Consider the following 16791-nt stretch of genomic DNA (forward strand, 5'->3'; position numbering starts at 1 on the left):
ACTAAAAACACCAGAATTAATATCAAAAGTCAGATACGAATTGGAAAAATAAAAAAATAATATTTCGATGAAGAAAGTAATACCGGATCATAGCTTACGATAAATTTACGTTATAGGCATACAGCAACTGTCAATTGTTTCAGGAAGCTGCGTTCGCAATTTCGACTTTTGTGACCATTTTCTCTGAGAAAATGTTTAATAAAAAAAAAATTCCTGATTTTTTTCTGATTATCATTCATTGAAAACGTACCTCGACTCCAAAAATTCAATTTACGCGAATGTATCATGAAACCTTACAGTCCTAATAATTTTTATGAAAACTCAAAATTTCAAAAATTTGCTGCCTTATCCAAGCTCTCAGTAAAGGGTAAATATTACTCTGAGTAAATTGTAGTTGATGAAGTTATTCCCAAGAAATAAAATAAAAAATGTCCATATCTCCGTAACACCAACAGTGGCATAGACGACAAACCTCCCTCTTTGACGTCACCTTCCATTTAAAGTAAAACCTTATAATAAATCCTTGGCACAGCTCCATATAAGAGTTGTTGAACCTAAAGCTCAAAAGAACACACCCATCAGCACATTAAATATTCGGTAGGTACCACAAAAAGTGCATTATTTGCTCTCCTCGGATAACTGGCCTTAGGTGATACATGTCTGCGTCGGCATTTCTTTGAATGGCCTTTATTCAAAACACATTATCCACCGCGTCATTCATCTGTCTTGTTTTATGGCTCTTCGATTTGAATAGAGTATTGAAATCTCTCAACTACCAATGTTTGCTGGGAATATTAATACGTTGCCATTGAAGACTTTTGGGTGGATTTGTGAGCTTTAGAGGCAACATGAGCAACATCACACATATCTTCGATGTCCTGAAGAACGGAAGACCGCCGCAGTCGCGCACAGTGAACCAAAAACCCAACCTACTGCAAAAGAGTCCATCTACCGCTATGTCTTCAGTCTAGCAGGCGTTTGGTTCGCAGTCGGTCACCGATGGGTTGTGGTTCTTGATCTTCAGACCTTTTCGATTTTCGTCTGCCAAAAACCAATCTTCATTTCATCGTATATTTGGTAAGAAGGCCCGTCCCCTCCGCCGCGGATTTTGCCGTTATGTACCGCGTGTGATGAGATTCCGATGCCGGTAACCTTTCTGGTGACGTCGACTTGTATATAGACGATATAAGTACCTTTACGCTCGTCACTGTTGATGATAATATGGGACACATATTGGACTTTTTGTGCCTATGACAATTCAGTTTGTGGAATTGCCGAAGTGTAAGTATTCGGAAATATGTTCAATTTTGAAATTTACATAATGTGAGTACCTATTATTCTCCAGACTTTCCTTCCCAATCCTCTCAATCCAAAAAGATAAAAGGAAGATAACTAACTCGTCCAATATTATTACCATGTGCAATCTGTAACTTTTTCTGATCTTTAAAATATCAAAATATTGTCTGTCATCTAACTCCTTACTGCCTTGTTACCTTATTACCTTCCTCCTGCACCAAATCTTATCTAAACACGGAAGGGTAGAATCTGGCTTCTGTGGACGCACCCAATTTTGAACTTTAAAGCTGAAGAAATTCCCGACAAAATGATGGATGTAAAGCCTTATTGCAAAGTTAAATTATGCCCACAATTTATTATAATTTTTTTCTTTATTTTTCGCAAGAAAAACCGCTCTATGTACAAATTACTTCAGGTTCTCATACAGCATATTGTACGCAGATTTCTGCTTCAAATTGCTTCATCAGGTACACTAACTTCCCAACAATTTCACCTTGAAATAGCCGCAGTAAGTGGCCACAATTGACCAGATGTTCATGAAGTGCCCGAACCTGCACTAACCTGAATTAACCCGATTTCCAAGAGTTCGCAGCAACCTGAATTAATCCAATTTCCATTATTGGCCTTAGTCGGTATTTATCTGAACTGTCCTGATTTTTTAGAAGCAGCCTGACCTTTTTCATGATTTCCCAGAAGAATTCTCACAGAGACCAGAATTGAGCTGATGTTCATGATTTCCCCGAAGCTGTAGCAACATGAATTATTAACTTAATTTCAAGGGTTTCGCAGAAACCTGATTTCGAGAATTCGTGCTCTAGTCACTGTTGAGTATTAGAATCAACTTGATTTTCCTGATTTCTTAGTAACCTTAACTCTTTTTTCCTGACTGAAACCAGAACGCACATGGTGATTCACTTAAAATCGTTCCCTGACCTCCATTAATCTCTTCTTCTCTACATCCTCAACGATCTGCATCTAGTTGTAGCTGTAGGAGCAGTTTATTTTCCAATCAGCAACGCGGTTTATGGAGGAATTATGCCTCTTGGCGAAACAGTAATTTTCATTCCATTCGGTCAGTGGAGGGTATATTCCTGGTTGCCTGCACATCGAGTCATTAAAAAATACAATTTCCCTAAAAATGTCGATTTTTTCGTGGCAATTTATTTTCCAATCAGTGGTGCAGTTTATGGTGTGGCTGATGGCAAGGCAGCGCTGTCATCTTTATCCCATTCGGCAGTGGAGGGTGTAGTGCTGGTTGCCTGCATATCGAGTCATTAAAAAATACAATTTCCCTAAAAATGACGATTTTTTCATCGCAATTTATTTCCTAATCAGTGACGCAGTTTATGGCGTGCCTGTTGGCAAGGCGGCGTCCCATTCGGCAAGTGGAGGGTAAATTCCTGGTTGCCTGCATACCGAGTCATTAAATAGTGATTTCCCTAAAAATGTCGATTTTTTCATGGCAATTTATTTTCCGGTCAGAGACGCAGTATATGATGCGCATGATGGCAACGCGGCGCAGTCATTTTCTTCCCATTCGGCAAGTGGAGGGTGTATTTCTGGTTGCCTGCGCATCCAGGCATTAAACAATACGGTTTTTCTAGAATTGTTAAATTTTGAAATAAATCTGATTTAATGCTTTAAGCTACCACATTAATATTCCTAGCACATGAGGCTAATTACCAGTCTATTAGATAATTAACCATCACATTTAGCTGCAATATTTTCAAGCACTTCTTAAAAGGTTATAAATTACTTTCGTATTCCTTTTTAATGAACTCTACGACACTATCGGACGATGTCGGTCCATAAATCATATTCCCTGCTTTGTGTGGGTACGATTTTTCATTAGATTAAGAAGGAGTCCGCATAGTAAACGACAGTAATTGAATTTTTGCTCGCAAAATGTCAACAAACGTATAAAGTGAAATCTTAAGTGTAACGCCAAGGGCGCCAAGATAAGTCGCAGTTCTTTTTCTATAAAGGGGAATACCACCTCGTACACGTCTAACATATTACTTCTGCTTATAGTTGACGACTTTTTCTCACGTCTTCGTTAATATAAACTAGTTATAGCTACTATGCATTAAACGGGCTGCCGTAGAAAAAGCCCCATTATCATAAACTTTACGTAAAAATTCCAACTGATTTAATTGCGAGCGTTAATTTTATGTGGACCTACATGGGCGATGGCAAATTAAAGGAAAACATCGCCTATTTATCCCGAAACAAAGAGGCAATTTTGAGCCTAACTGTCCAAGAATACCACAGAAGACATTAATTTTCAAACTCATGACTTATTCATCATAAATCACGGTGATTTTTCTTAGTTTGCCCACCACGTTTTAACAACACTAATTATTAAGCGTCCTTTAACCTCTGCAACACGCCTTGCTGCATACTGAACTCCAGGATTCCACTTACAACTAATTCCCATATATTTATCATGGTACTGACCACATGGGAATTATTGCCATCAAGTGCATTGTTACTTGTTTTAACATATATTAACGTTATTTCAATTTTTTCCTATTGAAAATCGTGAATCACGTTGTTGAACCACGTTTAGCCGGTGCATAAGAGGGCCCGCTTAAATGCCTAGAATTTTGAGTCACATATTATGGAGATCATTTGACCTCCTGTGTACAACATTTTCCTAGGTTTTATTTGGCATCCTGTAGCCCCCGATTTCTGCACCAAATGAGTTCATCAGGTCTTCTTTTCTTTGGAATCTGGAAAGTTTCTAAAAGTTCCTCAAAATGCTCTACTTTTGGCTGGTTTCTGCAATTATCTAGTTTGCTGCGTGCAATGTTTTCTATGTTTCCATAGAGTGTCACGTAGCACCAGAATTCTGCTTTAAATTGCTTGATCAAGAATTTAGTCAAACTTTAAAAACTGGAGAGTTATTAGTGGGTAAACAGAGAGAAACAAAAATTTTTGAAATTTCCCTATTGATACGTTGTTACTCTAGTTTAGTACCCCATACGCCATAGACAAAATGAAATTTCGAATACAACCCGGCCCGTTTGGCTTACTTACAGGTGGTGCCACAGGAACAAACTCAAAGAAGCATCCACCTTCGCCATTTTGAGCAGATAACTTTTCTTAATCCAACGTCTTTTCGTTTTGTTTCGGCCTAGGATTGGAATTAGTCGCCAATTAGGATTAAAACCTAAGACAATTTCTGAAGTGAAACGCCATTTGTCACTAACAAACGGAAAATAGGCCGCTCATTTCGAACCGTTAAAACTTAGTTGTTCGACCATTAAACGTGAAGCGCAGATTTCCTACATATATGATTTCTGTATTAACCATATGCGATGGGCTCTCTTAACAATGAACCCGGTTTGCGATAATTTTCCATTCTGGGAAGCACGATATGCGTTTGGCAAATGGCGGCGACTGCATAATTTAATCGGCTATTTGTCAAAGAAGCTAAGACAAAACGGCGAAACGTTCGAGAGGTCATTTGGTCGGACTTCAAGGGGCTCATCAATCATTTCGTTTAAAAGAAAATTGGGCTCAACGTGAGCACGCAGATTGTCGTATTTGCCTTTGAAGCCTCTGTAACAGCAACAATTTGCGATCATTTTTTTGCGCAATGGTACAAGGATGCCATTCTTCATCACTAATCACGTGCTGCTATAGGAAACGCTTAAATTTCCATAAAATATTCGCCCCCATGCTGATTGCGGATTTTAATTATCTGCCCCTTGCTGCGATATAGATTAAATCTCAATTTATATCCACTTGCAGTTGCACCATATTTTTCCCATAACCATTAGCACAAGATGATCTATGAATTCCTCTACGACAGAACATATGATTTACTGGTGGGACCAAATGAGCACATACTCTTTGAATCGACTAAAGATAAGAGAGCATTTTATTACAAACTATACTTAAACTGCAAGTAGACATTCTTACACTGGGTGGTCCGATTTTACACCGTGTAATGTTTACAACACCTCGAGCTTGTAATAAATAGCCATCAAGATTTTACATGAGAGCTTATTGATTATAACTATTTACAACCTCAAAGTGTGCTTGCACTTGAGGAAAGGGTACGGTAAATTATATGGTACCCAAAATGGTGGTGTCAGTCTAATTAGTACTTTAAGAGCTGATTGGACAGCAGATCTGGCGTGATAAATTTACATGAGAACCTAAAGAGGTGCAGAAAAGATCACATTTCTTTCAAAATTCTGTTTAACTTGCTTCAAATTGGTTTTTTAATGGTTTCAGGGCACATAGAAGATGTGGAGATCAACTGTTTACCCATTTAGCCACAAGCAGTTCTACACCCTCCGTTTAGGAATACTGTTGCTGGTAAGCCCTCTTTGATTTTTGTAGTATAATATGCAAATAATTACTTTAAATGCATAATAAGAATTTTTCGAAATTCAATTTTATTGACACGTTCACAAAATTAATAAATTTCCAATACAGAGAAAGTATGCAACATCCCTCACAACAGCAAATAAACAATATCAAATCGCAAAATCATCTCTTTTTTACCATTTCCTTGCATTAGACAAAGAAAAACAATTAGTGCTCCTATTGGTCCATATAATTGCGTCAAAGGGCGACCCGAGGATTATGCTGATTAAATATGGGGATGGCCAGAGAGATACCAGGAGTGTTCCCTAAGAAGCGCAAATTGATGGTCGATAGTAATTATTAATTCTAAGCCTGATGATGTTGCCGCTTAGAAATAACATGTAGTTGATAAATTTACAAATTACTATTACAAATAGGTTTCCATACAATAGGACTGATTTAAAGGCCCACTTTTCGAACAACAAAGCGCTAATAACAGTAAACTGCGCCCAATCAGCATCATTTGCGTCATTAGAAATTGAAGCCTCTCTGCCTGAAGGCAATTCGGGATTTTATATCCATCGATGTATTGACCATCGCTGTGGTCGCGAGTGGTCGTTTTGCTATGATTCACGCCTACCGGAAATTCTCTCACATTCTTCAGTGTCTGGACACCTGCGACGTGGTGAATTCAATAAATTATGATATACGGCTGAAGATTGTTGAAATTTCGCGGATGCTGCACATTTTCCAGCTGGGGTTTAATTGATTTGGAAAATTCCCTTGAGCCCCGGCAAATTGCGAGCGATTAATGAAGAGTACCGCTGCTCGGAGAAGGTGACGCCTTTAATTTAAAATAATAAAAGTTTATAATAACTACGGGCTGTCAATATAATGGCATTAAGTTTGCTCTTCGTTATGACCAGTCATTTGGCCGAAAGTACTATTTATTTAGCCGATGATAGCGCAAAAAAGGCTATAAACAATCATACCAACTCACGACGCATAATGGAAACTGTTATTAAATCAAGTTTTCGGCTCACGAAAATTGGTGATGGTTTATTAGGTACCCGATCGAGCACAACTAATGGTTCCTCGAGACTTCGACATAATGGTTGTGTAATGTACCGGATGTTTTCGTCGACCGGTATGTCTTTAAAGGGCAAATTGACATTATTCTTCGCTTTACATGGAAACGCCTACAAAATACACGATACCTTACGCATCTGTTATCACTTGAAGAGCAGATTTACGTTCAATGCACTGAACAGTTAGTGTTTCAGGAATTTCATCTACCAACTGTCTGTGTTCGTTTAATATAATTACCCAGATCCTGACCAATGTAATAAAGATGTTCTATGGCTTAACAGTGGTGCGAAAACCGCGGATTAAATTGCTTTTATTGTCAGGTTCATTCAGCACAGATAATTTTATTGTCAATGCGAATTCCCAAACCTTTCTTGATCTAAGAACTCTGTGACCTCCAGTTAGGACAATGTAAAGTGAACTCGTGGGATTATGCAATTATCGCCTAAAGACGATTTCACCAAATAGCAGGTCACGATAGTTCAGTACATCTAGATAAATTATGAAAAAGTTAGGTGGTAGAAGAGAACAATCTATATTATTTGGGGTTTTTGACTTCATATTTTTGATAAAACTTCTTCAGCCACTACATGCATGGGCGAGTTACAGATCCTAAAATTATGCAAATCGCATGTTCTCAGGGGGCATTTAACCGAATTACAATGTTGTGTTGCGTTTACAGCAGGCATCAATCAAAACCCGTTAGAAAATCGTTTTCTTGACCAATGACCTGTTAAGAACTGACGAACAAATCAAAATCTCGTTAATGCTGAGTAGAAAATAATTCATGCGGATCTAAAAATCAGAGAAACTCCTAGTATTGTCCCTCAAGTTATTTTTCATCAGGAAATCAAAGAGAAATAATGTATCAGCCCTCGTACGAAGTGACAGCTCTTAATTTGCCCAAAGTAGTGCCATCTACCATCATTGATCGAACCTATTCAATTTTCGTTCTTTATCTGTCACGAACTATTAGAAAATGAGGGTAAATTCCTGTGTTCGGTTTCATTCCACGTCATGCATATTACGAGGGCTGGTTGAGAGATTGTGCGACACAAAACGGATTCTCTGAATAGTTCCGGTTATGCGTCTGTTTGCTTTAGGTATGTGTGTATCATGCGTTGAAACGAGGCCTCGGTACACCATAATTTTATAAGTAATTCCCTTAATTAAAAATGTGGAGCAGCGGTGAGATATTGAAAGTAATATTTTTGAATATGGCCTCGATTCGTCAGCGAAGCCACCGGGTATTAGACACACTCCGAAGTGTGAAACACACGGGGGAAATTAGTAGATCAAGTAAAACAGGAAGTGAAACGCTTTGCTTTTGCTCGGCAATGTTTAATAGAAACCGATATTTATCCTCACATAATTGATTAGATACTTATTATAACTTAATTGCCGTGACATTCCTAAGTTGGTGACCGCTAATGCGGAGGTGCTCGAGTTGGCCGAGTTCGCACAACTACCCGATTTTTGTTTATACGCGAGTAATTGTTCGATAAACTTGTTACTCCTCGGCATACCGCGAGCTTATGGGGCCCATACGAGAACTTGTCCGACTGGATACCACCCACCGTTTTTTCCTACCGAATGCCATGAAATTTCACAGGTTCTTTTACGGCTCACTGTTCTTGACAGTCGATAAATCTAACCGCCTCATTATTATTTTAATTCCAGGCTTTGTATTCTAGGTCAACAAATTTTTCTCACACATGCTTCAAGACAGACTGTTTGTCTCGCGAATAGTGGTTTTTTGCCTCGACAACAATGATTCCATCTAGCAATCAAGTTCAACCTTAGTTGCCATTAACATAAACAAACAGGTTGCGTGTGTGTGACACACACAGGATCGTCCTCTTGTAGAGAGACTTAAAATGTGATTCAGCAGTATGTTTTTAACACGATTTACTCCAGAGAGTTAAGAAAGCGTCTCTCTTGAGCTCTTGCTGAACGGGACGGCGTTACGGGCCCTCCGATCTTATCAATAGCAGCTTGAATTGGTGCTCTTCACTTTGAACGTTCCCATGTGTGTTTTAAATGTGAAAAATCTCTTTAACTTGATGTGTTTCGACAAATTATACCTTAATCGGTGTTTTGCCTGCAAAGCTAAAAATTCCTGTCGCGTCCAAGGTGTCACATGGCAATTTGGAACACCCACATTATTATTCAGCACGAACCGACTAGAAAATCGTCGTTTTCTACCAAATTGAGTGTCATACACGAACAGGAAACGCAGAACACCTAAGTGCCTGAAACATTATGAACATCATTAAGCTGTGCGTTTGCGTGTTTTTGCATAATGGTTATTAATGCAGTTGGTTGAGATTGCTCGTTTACACTTGTCTTGTTATTGTTTTATAGCTGATTTCAATATTGCTGTTTCTAAGGCCCACGTACAGTTTTAATTATGTGAAAATGTTTTTAAACATTGGTGCATTAGAGAGCTTTCACGCATCGGAGGCAGAAATCACTACATGGAGAGGCAGCGAATAAATTATCATTTCCCTGCCACGATCAGACGTTCATTGAATAAACACCTAACGATTCCAATTACTGTAACAACAAAATTATTCCCCGGGTAACACAATTAACGTTACACTCCGTTACCATTCGACCTAAGGGAATAAAGGAGTACTCGCGTGACTTAAGTTTCTGCAATTTCTTTTATTACCATCCGTTATTAATATTAATAGCGTTGCATGTGTAGCCGCATATAAACAACAAAAAAGCGTGATGGAGCACACATTAATGGGACATGTCCCGAGCCTAACACTCGGGGCATTGGGGCACCTCATCAGTTGCCCATCGAGGAATGTTAAGGAGTTTATTACTTCTCATTAAACGCTATTTATCAGGCATTTGTTTGCTAATTTTCTGCAATAAATTTGCGTACTTTGTTGCAGAAGAGTGACTAAGTGTTGGAATGCGACGAAAAACTGCCATATTGCTTGGTACCAATTAACGTTGCTTCCCCCACTGCTAAAAAGCCATACGCTTGGTGTGTTTTCTGTTGATCTACCAGGGATTTCATACCTGTCGATCTATACAAGAATGCAAAGAAGTTGCTAGCAATGGACACAAAAAGCCTTAAAAATGCTTCTATGGCTTGATTGCATGAAGATTGAATACCAGTTTTGATAAATCAACTTTTATTTATGCAGTTATCAGCAGTGATTCGTTTAGTCACCGAAAACCTCAGTATTAATATATTCTTTCCCTCCAAGTTGACCCGGGTCCTCAAACAAAAAACATCTTCATGAAGGCGCGAGTATCGTACCTCATTTTCTCACGATGTGCTTGTCTATTGCACCCTTCTAAGAAGTAATGTGAAATACTGAGATCCACAGGACTCAAGCGAAATTGCTTTACGAGATAACCACAGTTTTCTCAATTTGACCTCTCTGGGCAAATATACCGAACTTCGCGAGGTAAAATCCACAATCGTTGATGGTCATATTTCAGGATTCTGCCGGCATTAATTAATTCGAGATAAGAAGTAGCAGCGCTAATTTATAAAGTGTGTTGTAAAGCTTCTTATTTTAAATAACACATTACTTGAAATATCCACAGATAAAGCCCGACTTCATAAGAAGATGAACTTGCTTATTAAACCATACTTAAGCATCAGCCACGGAAATTCTTCGGTTTGAATGTTTTCTCAAGCGCGGATTATGTCCCTTATAATGCATACGCATGGTGATCTTGCAACTTTGTCCATTCTAATTAATTTAATTAGAGTTCAATGAGGGAGATGTTCATGAAAATTACACGCTCTCTACGCTAAGACATGCGTTTAATCATGAGTCTATCTACAACCACATCCGATTACTGTTTTTGTTCAGAGACAGCTCAGGATTACATAATATTTTGATTAGGATTTCATCTTAAGTTTGCAAGTTTTTGTGTCCTAGAAAATAGCTAATTTGGCAGCACACGTATTAGGGTTCAATTTACCATAAAACGTATCTTCTTTTTAAGCACCCCCTGTATTCTTTAAAAGTTCCCGAACGCTCGTATCGCCATCTGCCGTAAATTATAGGAAACATGCATCAATTATCGGATTTCTCTGTCTTACGCATACGTTAAAAATTTTGACGGCGCAGTTATTTTATAAGTGTTATTACGAGGGTTGTTTCCAAACATCTTTAGTTCCAACATTCAATCGTGCAGATTTCCAATGCTGTCCATGGTGCTGGCGACATGTGGCCCTTGGAGCGACCCGAGGGCATGCCCTCGATACAATCTTTGGAGGTGATGTGCGGGAAGGACCACATGGATGTTCATCTCACATTTAGCCAGCCCTTTGAAGGGATAGTTTCGAGTAAAGGGCAACACGGTGATCCCAGGTCAGTATTATGTTCTTGACGATGACGGTAGGGCTTCACAGGGATGTTTTCAGGTGTGTGTATGTACCCCCCTCGACTGGCCAGACATTTTTCTCCTTTCGGATAGCGTACGCCAGATGTGGCACCAAGCCGGATCTGCACGGACAGTTTTACGAGAACACCGTGGTCGTCCAGTACGACAAAGATCTCTTAGAGGTAGGTAGGTAAATAAAGTTCTAATTTTCCCTTGAGGAAATTGCTTGTTCCTCGACCGTGAAGCTGACCAATTACTAAATTATGCCTATTAATTCTATTAACCTGTTATCAAACCATCCGAGTATCTGCAAAAGTTATTGACGGGTACGGATTGTTAGATGCGAGGCATTTTAATTGAATGCGACAGCCATATAGGCGCATCTTGAGCGTCGAAATTATCCTTCTAAGCGGGTAAAAAAGCTGACTTCTGCGGGTACCGTTAACAAGAAGAACCAGCAGGCTTTGTGTCGTTATTAATTGTCGTTCAGGGTTAGCAACCAAACTTATTCATTCACAATCGAAATTGTCGGCGACCATTAACGAGCATTTCGCAGAACGTGTTCTGGCAATTTTTTTAATCGCAGGTGTGGGACGAGGCGAAGCGGCTCAGGTGCGAATGGTTCAATGACTATGAAAAAACTGCTTCCAAACCCCCCATGGTTATCGCCGACCTTGATGTCATTCAGCTGGATTTCCGAGGTGGGTATCAACGATTTTCCAGAAAAAATCTTCGATTTCAAACCGATTAGCTTTCGCATCGACCGCTATAAAACAACAAAATCGCTATAAAACTCTTAATTAATCTACGCACTTCCTCGTTAATTTATTCGTAATAACCACATGTTATCAATTAAAAGTAGATTGTCCGCATTCGGTTACAGAGCCGCTCGATTAACATGTATCTGTGGTTTTATGACGTCCTCAAATAGAGACATTTGGTGCATGTGCGATTTTATCGTAGAACATCAATCAAGCGGCTGTAAAATTAAGGTTTTAGTACGTTCCAACGTTCTAGACCTACGCGCAAAAAAGCCTTAGAAAACCCGCAGTAAAGTCGCCGAGAAATTTATTATTCTTATTATTCTCTGCACAATGGCGGTAATTTTCATGCTGTTAAGATTATTGGCGGCATTGTAACAAGTATATTACTTCTTCCTTACTACTCACTGCGGCTTGGTACCAGGAATGTACGTCGGGTTTGCCGATAGTAGCAGTCGAAGAAAATTATTACTATTTGTTGTTGTTAATGGCTGAAGAGAAATGAGTTTTCTACTGTTGTATTGGTACAATCTATTACCTCGACTTGAGGGTTTACGTGAGCGGGATCGGAGACGAATTGGTCGCTCACTCACTATGCAAAAAGACCGTTTGAAGATTCAGGTATAAACATCGCTCTCATACCAGCATGACTTTGTACAGGGGACAACGTGGACTGTTGGATGGAAATTCAGCACGGGAAAGGCCCATGGGCACCACCTGTCAGCGGTATAGTACCACTGGGTTCCACGCTCACTCTTGTTGTGGCCATTAACGACTACAGAGGTAAGTGGCGTTTTAGTACCTTTCATGGACATAATACTAATAAATTGATGGTAACTGCTATGTACTCATTCCTCGGAAAGCAGTATGATATTACACTAAACAAATTCCCGTACTTCTGAGATCCACTTTTGCATTGATTGCGCGTAGACTTCGCAAGTGGAGTCCCGTGCAATTTGTGGAAGTTCCCAGCGCTTCGTCATCAGGAAAACAGTAGGGCTGTGGTATCCAATCAAGACCCATCTCTGTGTTAATTAAACAACAGTTTAGCACTAACGGTACCTCATTCTCGCTGAATTCAATCCAGCATAATACCACGGGCCACGTTTTTAAATGTCTCGCATAAATCTGCAATCTTTACACGTATAATTCGTCTATAGACCCAGACCTATTCCACACGTGTAGGAAATGGAAAAACCTGCGTTGCCAACGATCAAAACTGATTTACTGTTAAGTCAAAAGACTGCCCAGAATTAAGTCCGATTGCATTAAAGTAGGCGACAAACAATAAAGCCAAGCACTTGCGAGCATACCAAGTCTATCAGTGGTGCGAATCTTGAGATATGCCCAATTTAATGCGGACCTGTTGACCATTACGACTCTTAAGGAAAAACATCTACGAAATTATGAGGATTGCAGTAATACTCTAGCCATGATAGTCATCAATGTATTCTTGTTGCTAAAGAGGCAGATGGCTATCGTGGTTTATTTCTATTATTACATTCGGTCTTGGGAACATATGGGAATTAATTCATCACCATAATGGTAATATAGTTGTCGGGAGAAGGTACCTACAGCCCATATCACATCGTTTTCAGAAAGAAATGCTAATTTATAAGCGGCAGTTCTTGAAAACATCCGCAGCACAAGATAAATGGCGATGTTCTGCTTATCCGCTTTAGTAAGACGATAAATCAAAGGGGGAACGTATCATTTTACTTTGTCTGAAGTCCCCATATACGAAGTACTGACCTTGGTGTTAATTGCTCAAGCCCCTGGATTCTAATGAATTTACAGGTGAATTCGACATGAGAGTCAAATCCTGCATAGCTTCGGATGGAGGAGGACATGTAATACAACTCTCTGATGAATTCGGATGTGTACTCAGGCCAAAGATGATAAGCAGGTTCTTGAAAGCGAGGGGAGCTGACGAGAGGGCTTCGGTCATCACTTACGCCTTTTTCCATGCATTTAAGGTAAGGAGGAAGGTATGATCGCCATATTGTCAAGAAGATTTGAAACTCGTTTAGTTATCTTGATAATTGGGCGACATATTTATTAATAGCGCTTTATGGTGCAAATTGTGTGCTGCGGAAATTGTATGTTTATTTTTTAATACACGAACATAAAACATGAAAAAAGCGGTAAATTATATCTGCAAGCATCCAGAACCAGACGCGGCATCTGTGAGACAAGTAATCAATCTGCAGATCCAGGATACATCCCTCCTGCTAAAACAAACGATGCTTCACCCCCACATCGCCAGAGGGCGAATTAGGCACTGCTGATTTAAAAATTGGCAAAAAACAACAAACCTTGATAAAGACAAAAATCAACCCTTCAGACCCCCAACACCAGAGGGTGACATAGATTCTGATTTTATTTTTCATTTTCTTGACATTTGGCGAATAAACTAATGTTCCCCGACACAAGACATTTTTAATCATCAATTTGATTCCCCTCGATTTCAGTTTCCCGACGCCCTCAGTGTGCACATCAAGTGCAAAGTGGAAATTTGCAGACACGGTTGCCTAGACCACTGTCAGTTGCAGCCCAACAAGGGCCCCACCTTGGATGTCGGCTTTGACCACTACAACAATCCTCTTGATAGAAAAGATGACAAAGTATCTTCTTCGGAAATTAAAGATAGGTAAGTATGTCAAGCCTAAATATAGCCATGAAGTTCCCACGGTGTGGGCAAAAAGGCAGCTTCGTGGTCGAATAAACACGCGTGAATTTGCGGTCAACAAAGAATGACAATTATTCGTTGGAGCAAAGCACATAAAATCGTTTTTAGGGCTCCTGATCCAATTGAACAGCCTGTCAGTAATGAACAGGACTTGCTGTATGATGATATCATTCATGAAAATGACGCCGCCATTTCTTCGGGTATGACTCATAAAACTGCCTTAAAAACGATATTCTTTGAACGTTTTTTTCTAGGCGAAGACACGCCTTCCATTTCAATGTCGTTGAACGCAAATATAAACAAACAAAGTAACAAAAAATCCCCAGTGGCAAAACCCAACGTATCTAGCTCCAAGGAGAATGGGCTAAAAGAGGAGGGCAAGACTGAAGACGAGAAGGACGAGGATATTCTGGAAGATGACTTGGATATGGAGGAAGTGGAGATTCACCCAGGTCCCCATCAAGTAATACTGCGAATAAATTATTATTAAATATAACTAATTTCGTTATTTAAAGGAAATGTTCCATATGGGTCAAGAAAAATTCCCACATGGGCCCAGGAAATTGGAAATACCTGCGGCTGCACCCAGAAGTTTAGAAGCAGGAGACTCAAAGGAAACAATAAATCCCATAGAAGGAGAAGCAATGAATAAGAGCAAACGTTCACTTCCGTTGGTAAATTACTATTAAATACCAGCATTTGTTGCTAGAAAAAAGAAAACATTTCTGTGTTTCAGAAGAGTGGTCGCAAAGGAAGATCTATGGTAATATCCGACCGAAAAGCTCGAAGTGCTGATGTGGGCGTAAGCGGCATTTACGAGGTGATCTCGGAGGCAGATCTGGCATTCAGTCCTGACACCCGAGCTGAAGCAGTAACAGTGTTCCAGGGAAGAATCCGAGAAGAGGTGGTCTACGGAATATGCATGCCAGTGCCAGGCTTTAGCATCCTTTTCGTGCTAGTAGCAGTCTCTGCAGTGGTATCAGCATTAGTTGCAGGCACCCTCCTCTACAGGTAACTCTAAATATCCTCTAAAAACAGCATCAAGTAGACAATTTGCTTTTGACAGGTATCAGCTTCAAAAAGAACATATAGCAACTCGTCAGCAACAGCAGCAACAACACCACCAAAACGGCTCAACCCCCATGAGCTTGTTCTCAGGTTGGATTGGTCTGAAGCTACTGAGACCGGTATCGATGGGACATTTGAAAAGGCCCAGCTCCGGCATGTCTGACCATAGTGAGACCATGGATACGTCCCTGTCCATTAGCGCGGCAAGTTCTAATGGAAAAGCTGCGAACAGCAGCCGGAATCAACAGATTTCGGATTGAATTAGGCTTCAGTGACTTTTAGGTCTTATACCAAAGAGAGGGGCACCTTATTATATGTTTCAGAATCAGTAATAACAAGAGAATGTATGCAAATTTGCCTTAAAACACTTAAATTCGGGCTTAAAATCGTCTGGGTGGCCAGATGAATTTAAATTTATTTACGGGCAACATGGCAATATGGAATGTGGGTCATGGCCCACGTGCTATTGTAGATACTTTTAGGATAATTTGACGGTGTACATATTTATTTATTTATTTTAGATATCTATTTTTGACCTTCGAAACATTCGTTTTTAGCGGGGTTGTACAACTAATTTAGCCCTAGGTAGGTGTTTCTTAGGAACACAGCTTTGGAGCATTATTAATGATTCGATGCAGTGAAATAGAAAAGTTTATTCATTTGAAGAAGGCAGGAATTCGATATTTTAGGGTGAAGATGTAATATTACTTCACCAAATGTCAAGAAAATTTCAAAATTTTGAAATTTTCTTGACAATTAGGTGTTATTTGGATCTTAACAATTTCATTGATTATTCTTATTTAACCAATAAGGAAAATATTTATAGACCTTTTAAGAGAACTTCTCTTGAACTTTTTCGCTCTAGAAAATGAGGATGTTACACATTAAATGAACTTGAACTGCATATTGTTCAAGCCTCTAGTTAGCTAATTTTTGTAGATGTTTTAGCCTATTTAATTATTAGTAATATTACGTTAGTATTACAATAACGGTGTAGGGACATTATTTATTAAAAATAACCATGTTTTAAAGGTCAAAAATTGCTTCTTTAGCCCTATTTTCTTAGATAAATTATTGTTAAGTGCTCAATTTGTATAGTACTGCAACTATGAAGGTTTATATAAGTTACTTTCATTTTAGAATTATAATATCTGGTGTAGAATCATCTTCTTAAAAACGGTTAAACATACATATCTGTCTAGTTCCCAT

At 39.3% G+C, this 16791-nt stretch overlaps 1 protein-coding gene across 1 annotated transcript; it reads left to right on the forward strand.

Annotated features, from left to right (window-relative positions):
* Window positions 1-971: 971 nt before the first annotated feature.
* Window positions 972-16329, forward strand: LOC136413192 (uncharacterized). The gene is made up of 13 exons (XM_066396583.1): window positions 972-1281; window positions 5542-5625; window positions 10876-11051; window positions 11105-11246; window positions 11651-11765; window positions 12486-12608; window positions 13623-13801; window positions 14297-14475; window positions 14623-14714; window positions 14769-14977; window positions 15030-15188; window positions 15251-15525; window positions 15581-16329. Exons 2-13 carry the CDS (start codon window positions 5554-5556, stop codon window positions 15840-15842), a joined length of 1983 nt encoding a protein of 660 aa, XP_066252680.1. The 5' UTR covers window positions 972-1281; window positions 5542-5553; the 3' UTR covers window positions 15843-16329.
* Window positions 16330-16791: the final 462 nt, after the last annotated feature.

This window comes from Euwallacea similis, chromosome 13 (assembly GCF_039881205.1).
Source record: "Euwallacea similis isolate ESF13 chromosome 13, ESF131.1, whole genome shotgun sequence".
In the NCBI taxonomy this organism is placed as follows: Eukaryota; Metazoa; Arthropoda; class Insecta; order Coleoptera; family Curculionidae; genus Euwallacea; species Euwallacea similis.

Excerpts from the sequence above, each read along its gene's own strand:
- LOC136413192 (XM_066396583.1), top strand. The coding sequence starts at position 5,554 with ATGTGGAGATCAACTGTTTACCCATTTAGCCACAAGCAGTTCTACACC. Across the intron at positions 15,189-15,250 it reads GCAAACGTTCACTTCCGTTG|AAGAGTGGTCGCAAAGGAAG; the intron begins GTAAATTACTAT and ends TCTGTGTTTCAG. Across the intron at positions 15,526-15,580 it reads GCAGGCACCCTCCTCTACAG|GTATCAGCTTCAAAAAGAAC; the intron begins GTAACTCTAAAT and ends TGCTTTTGACAG.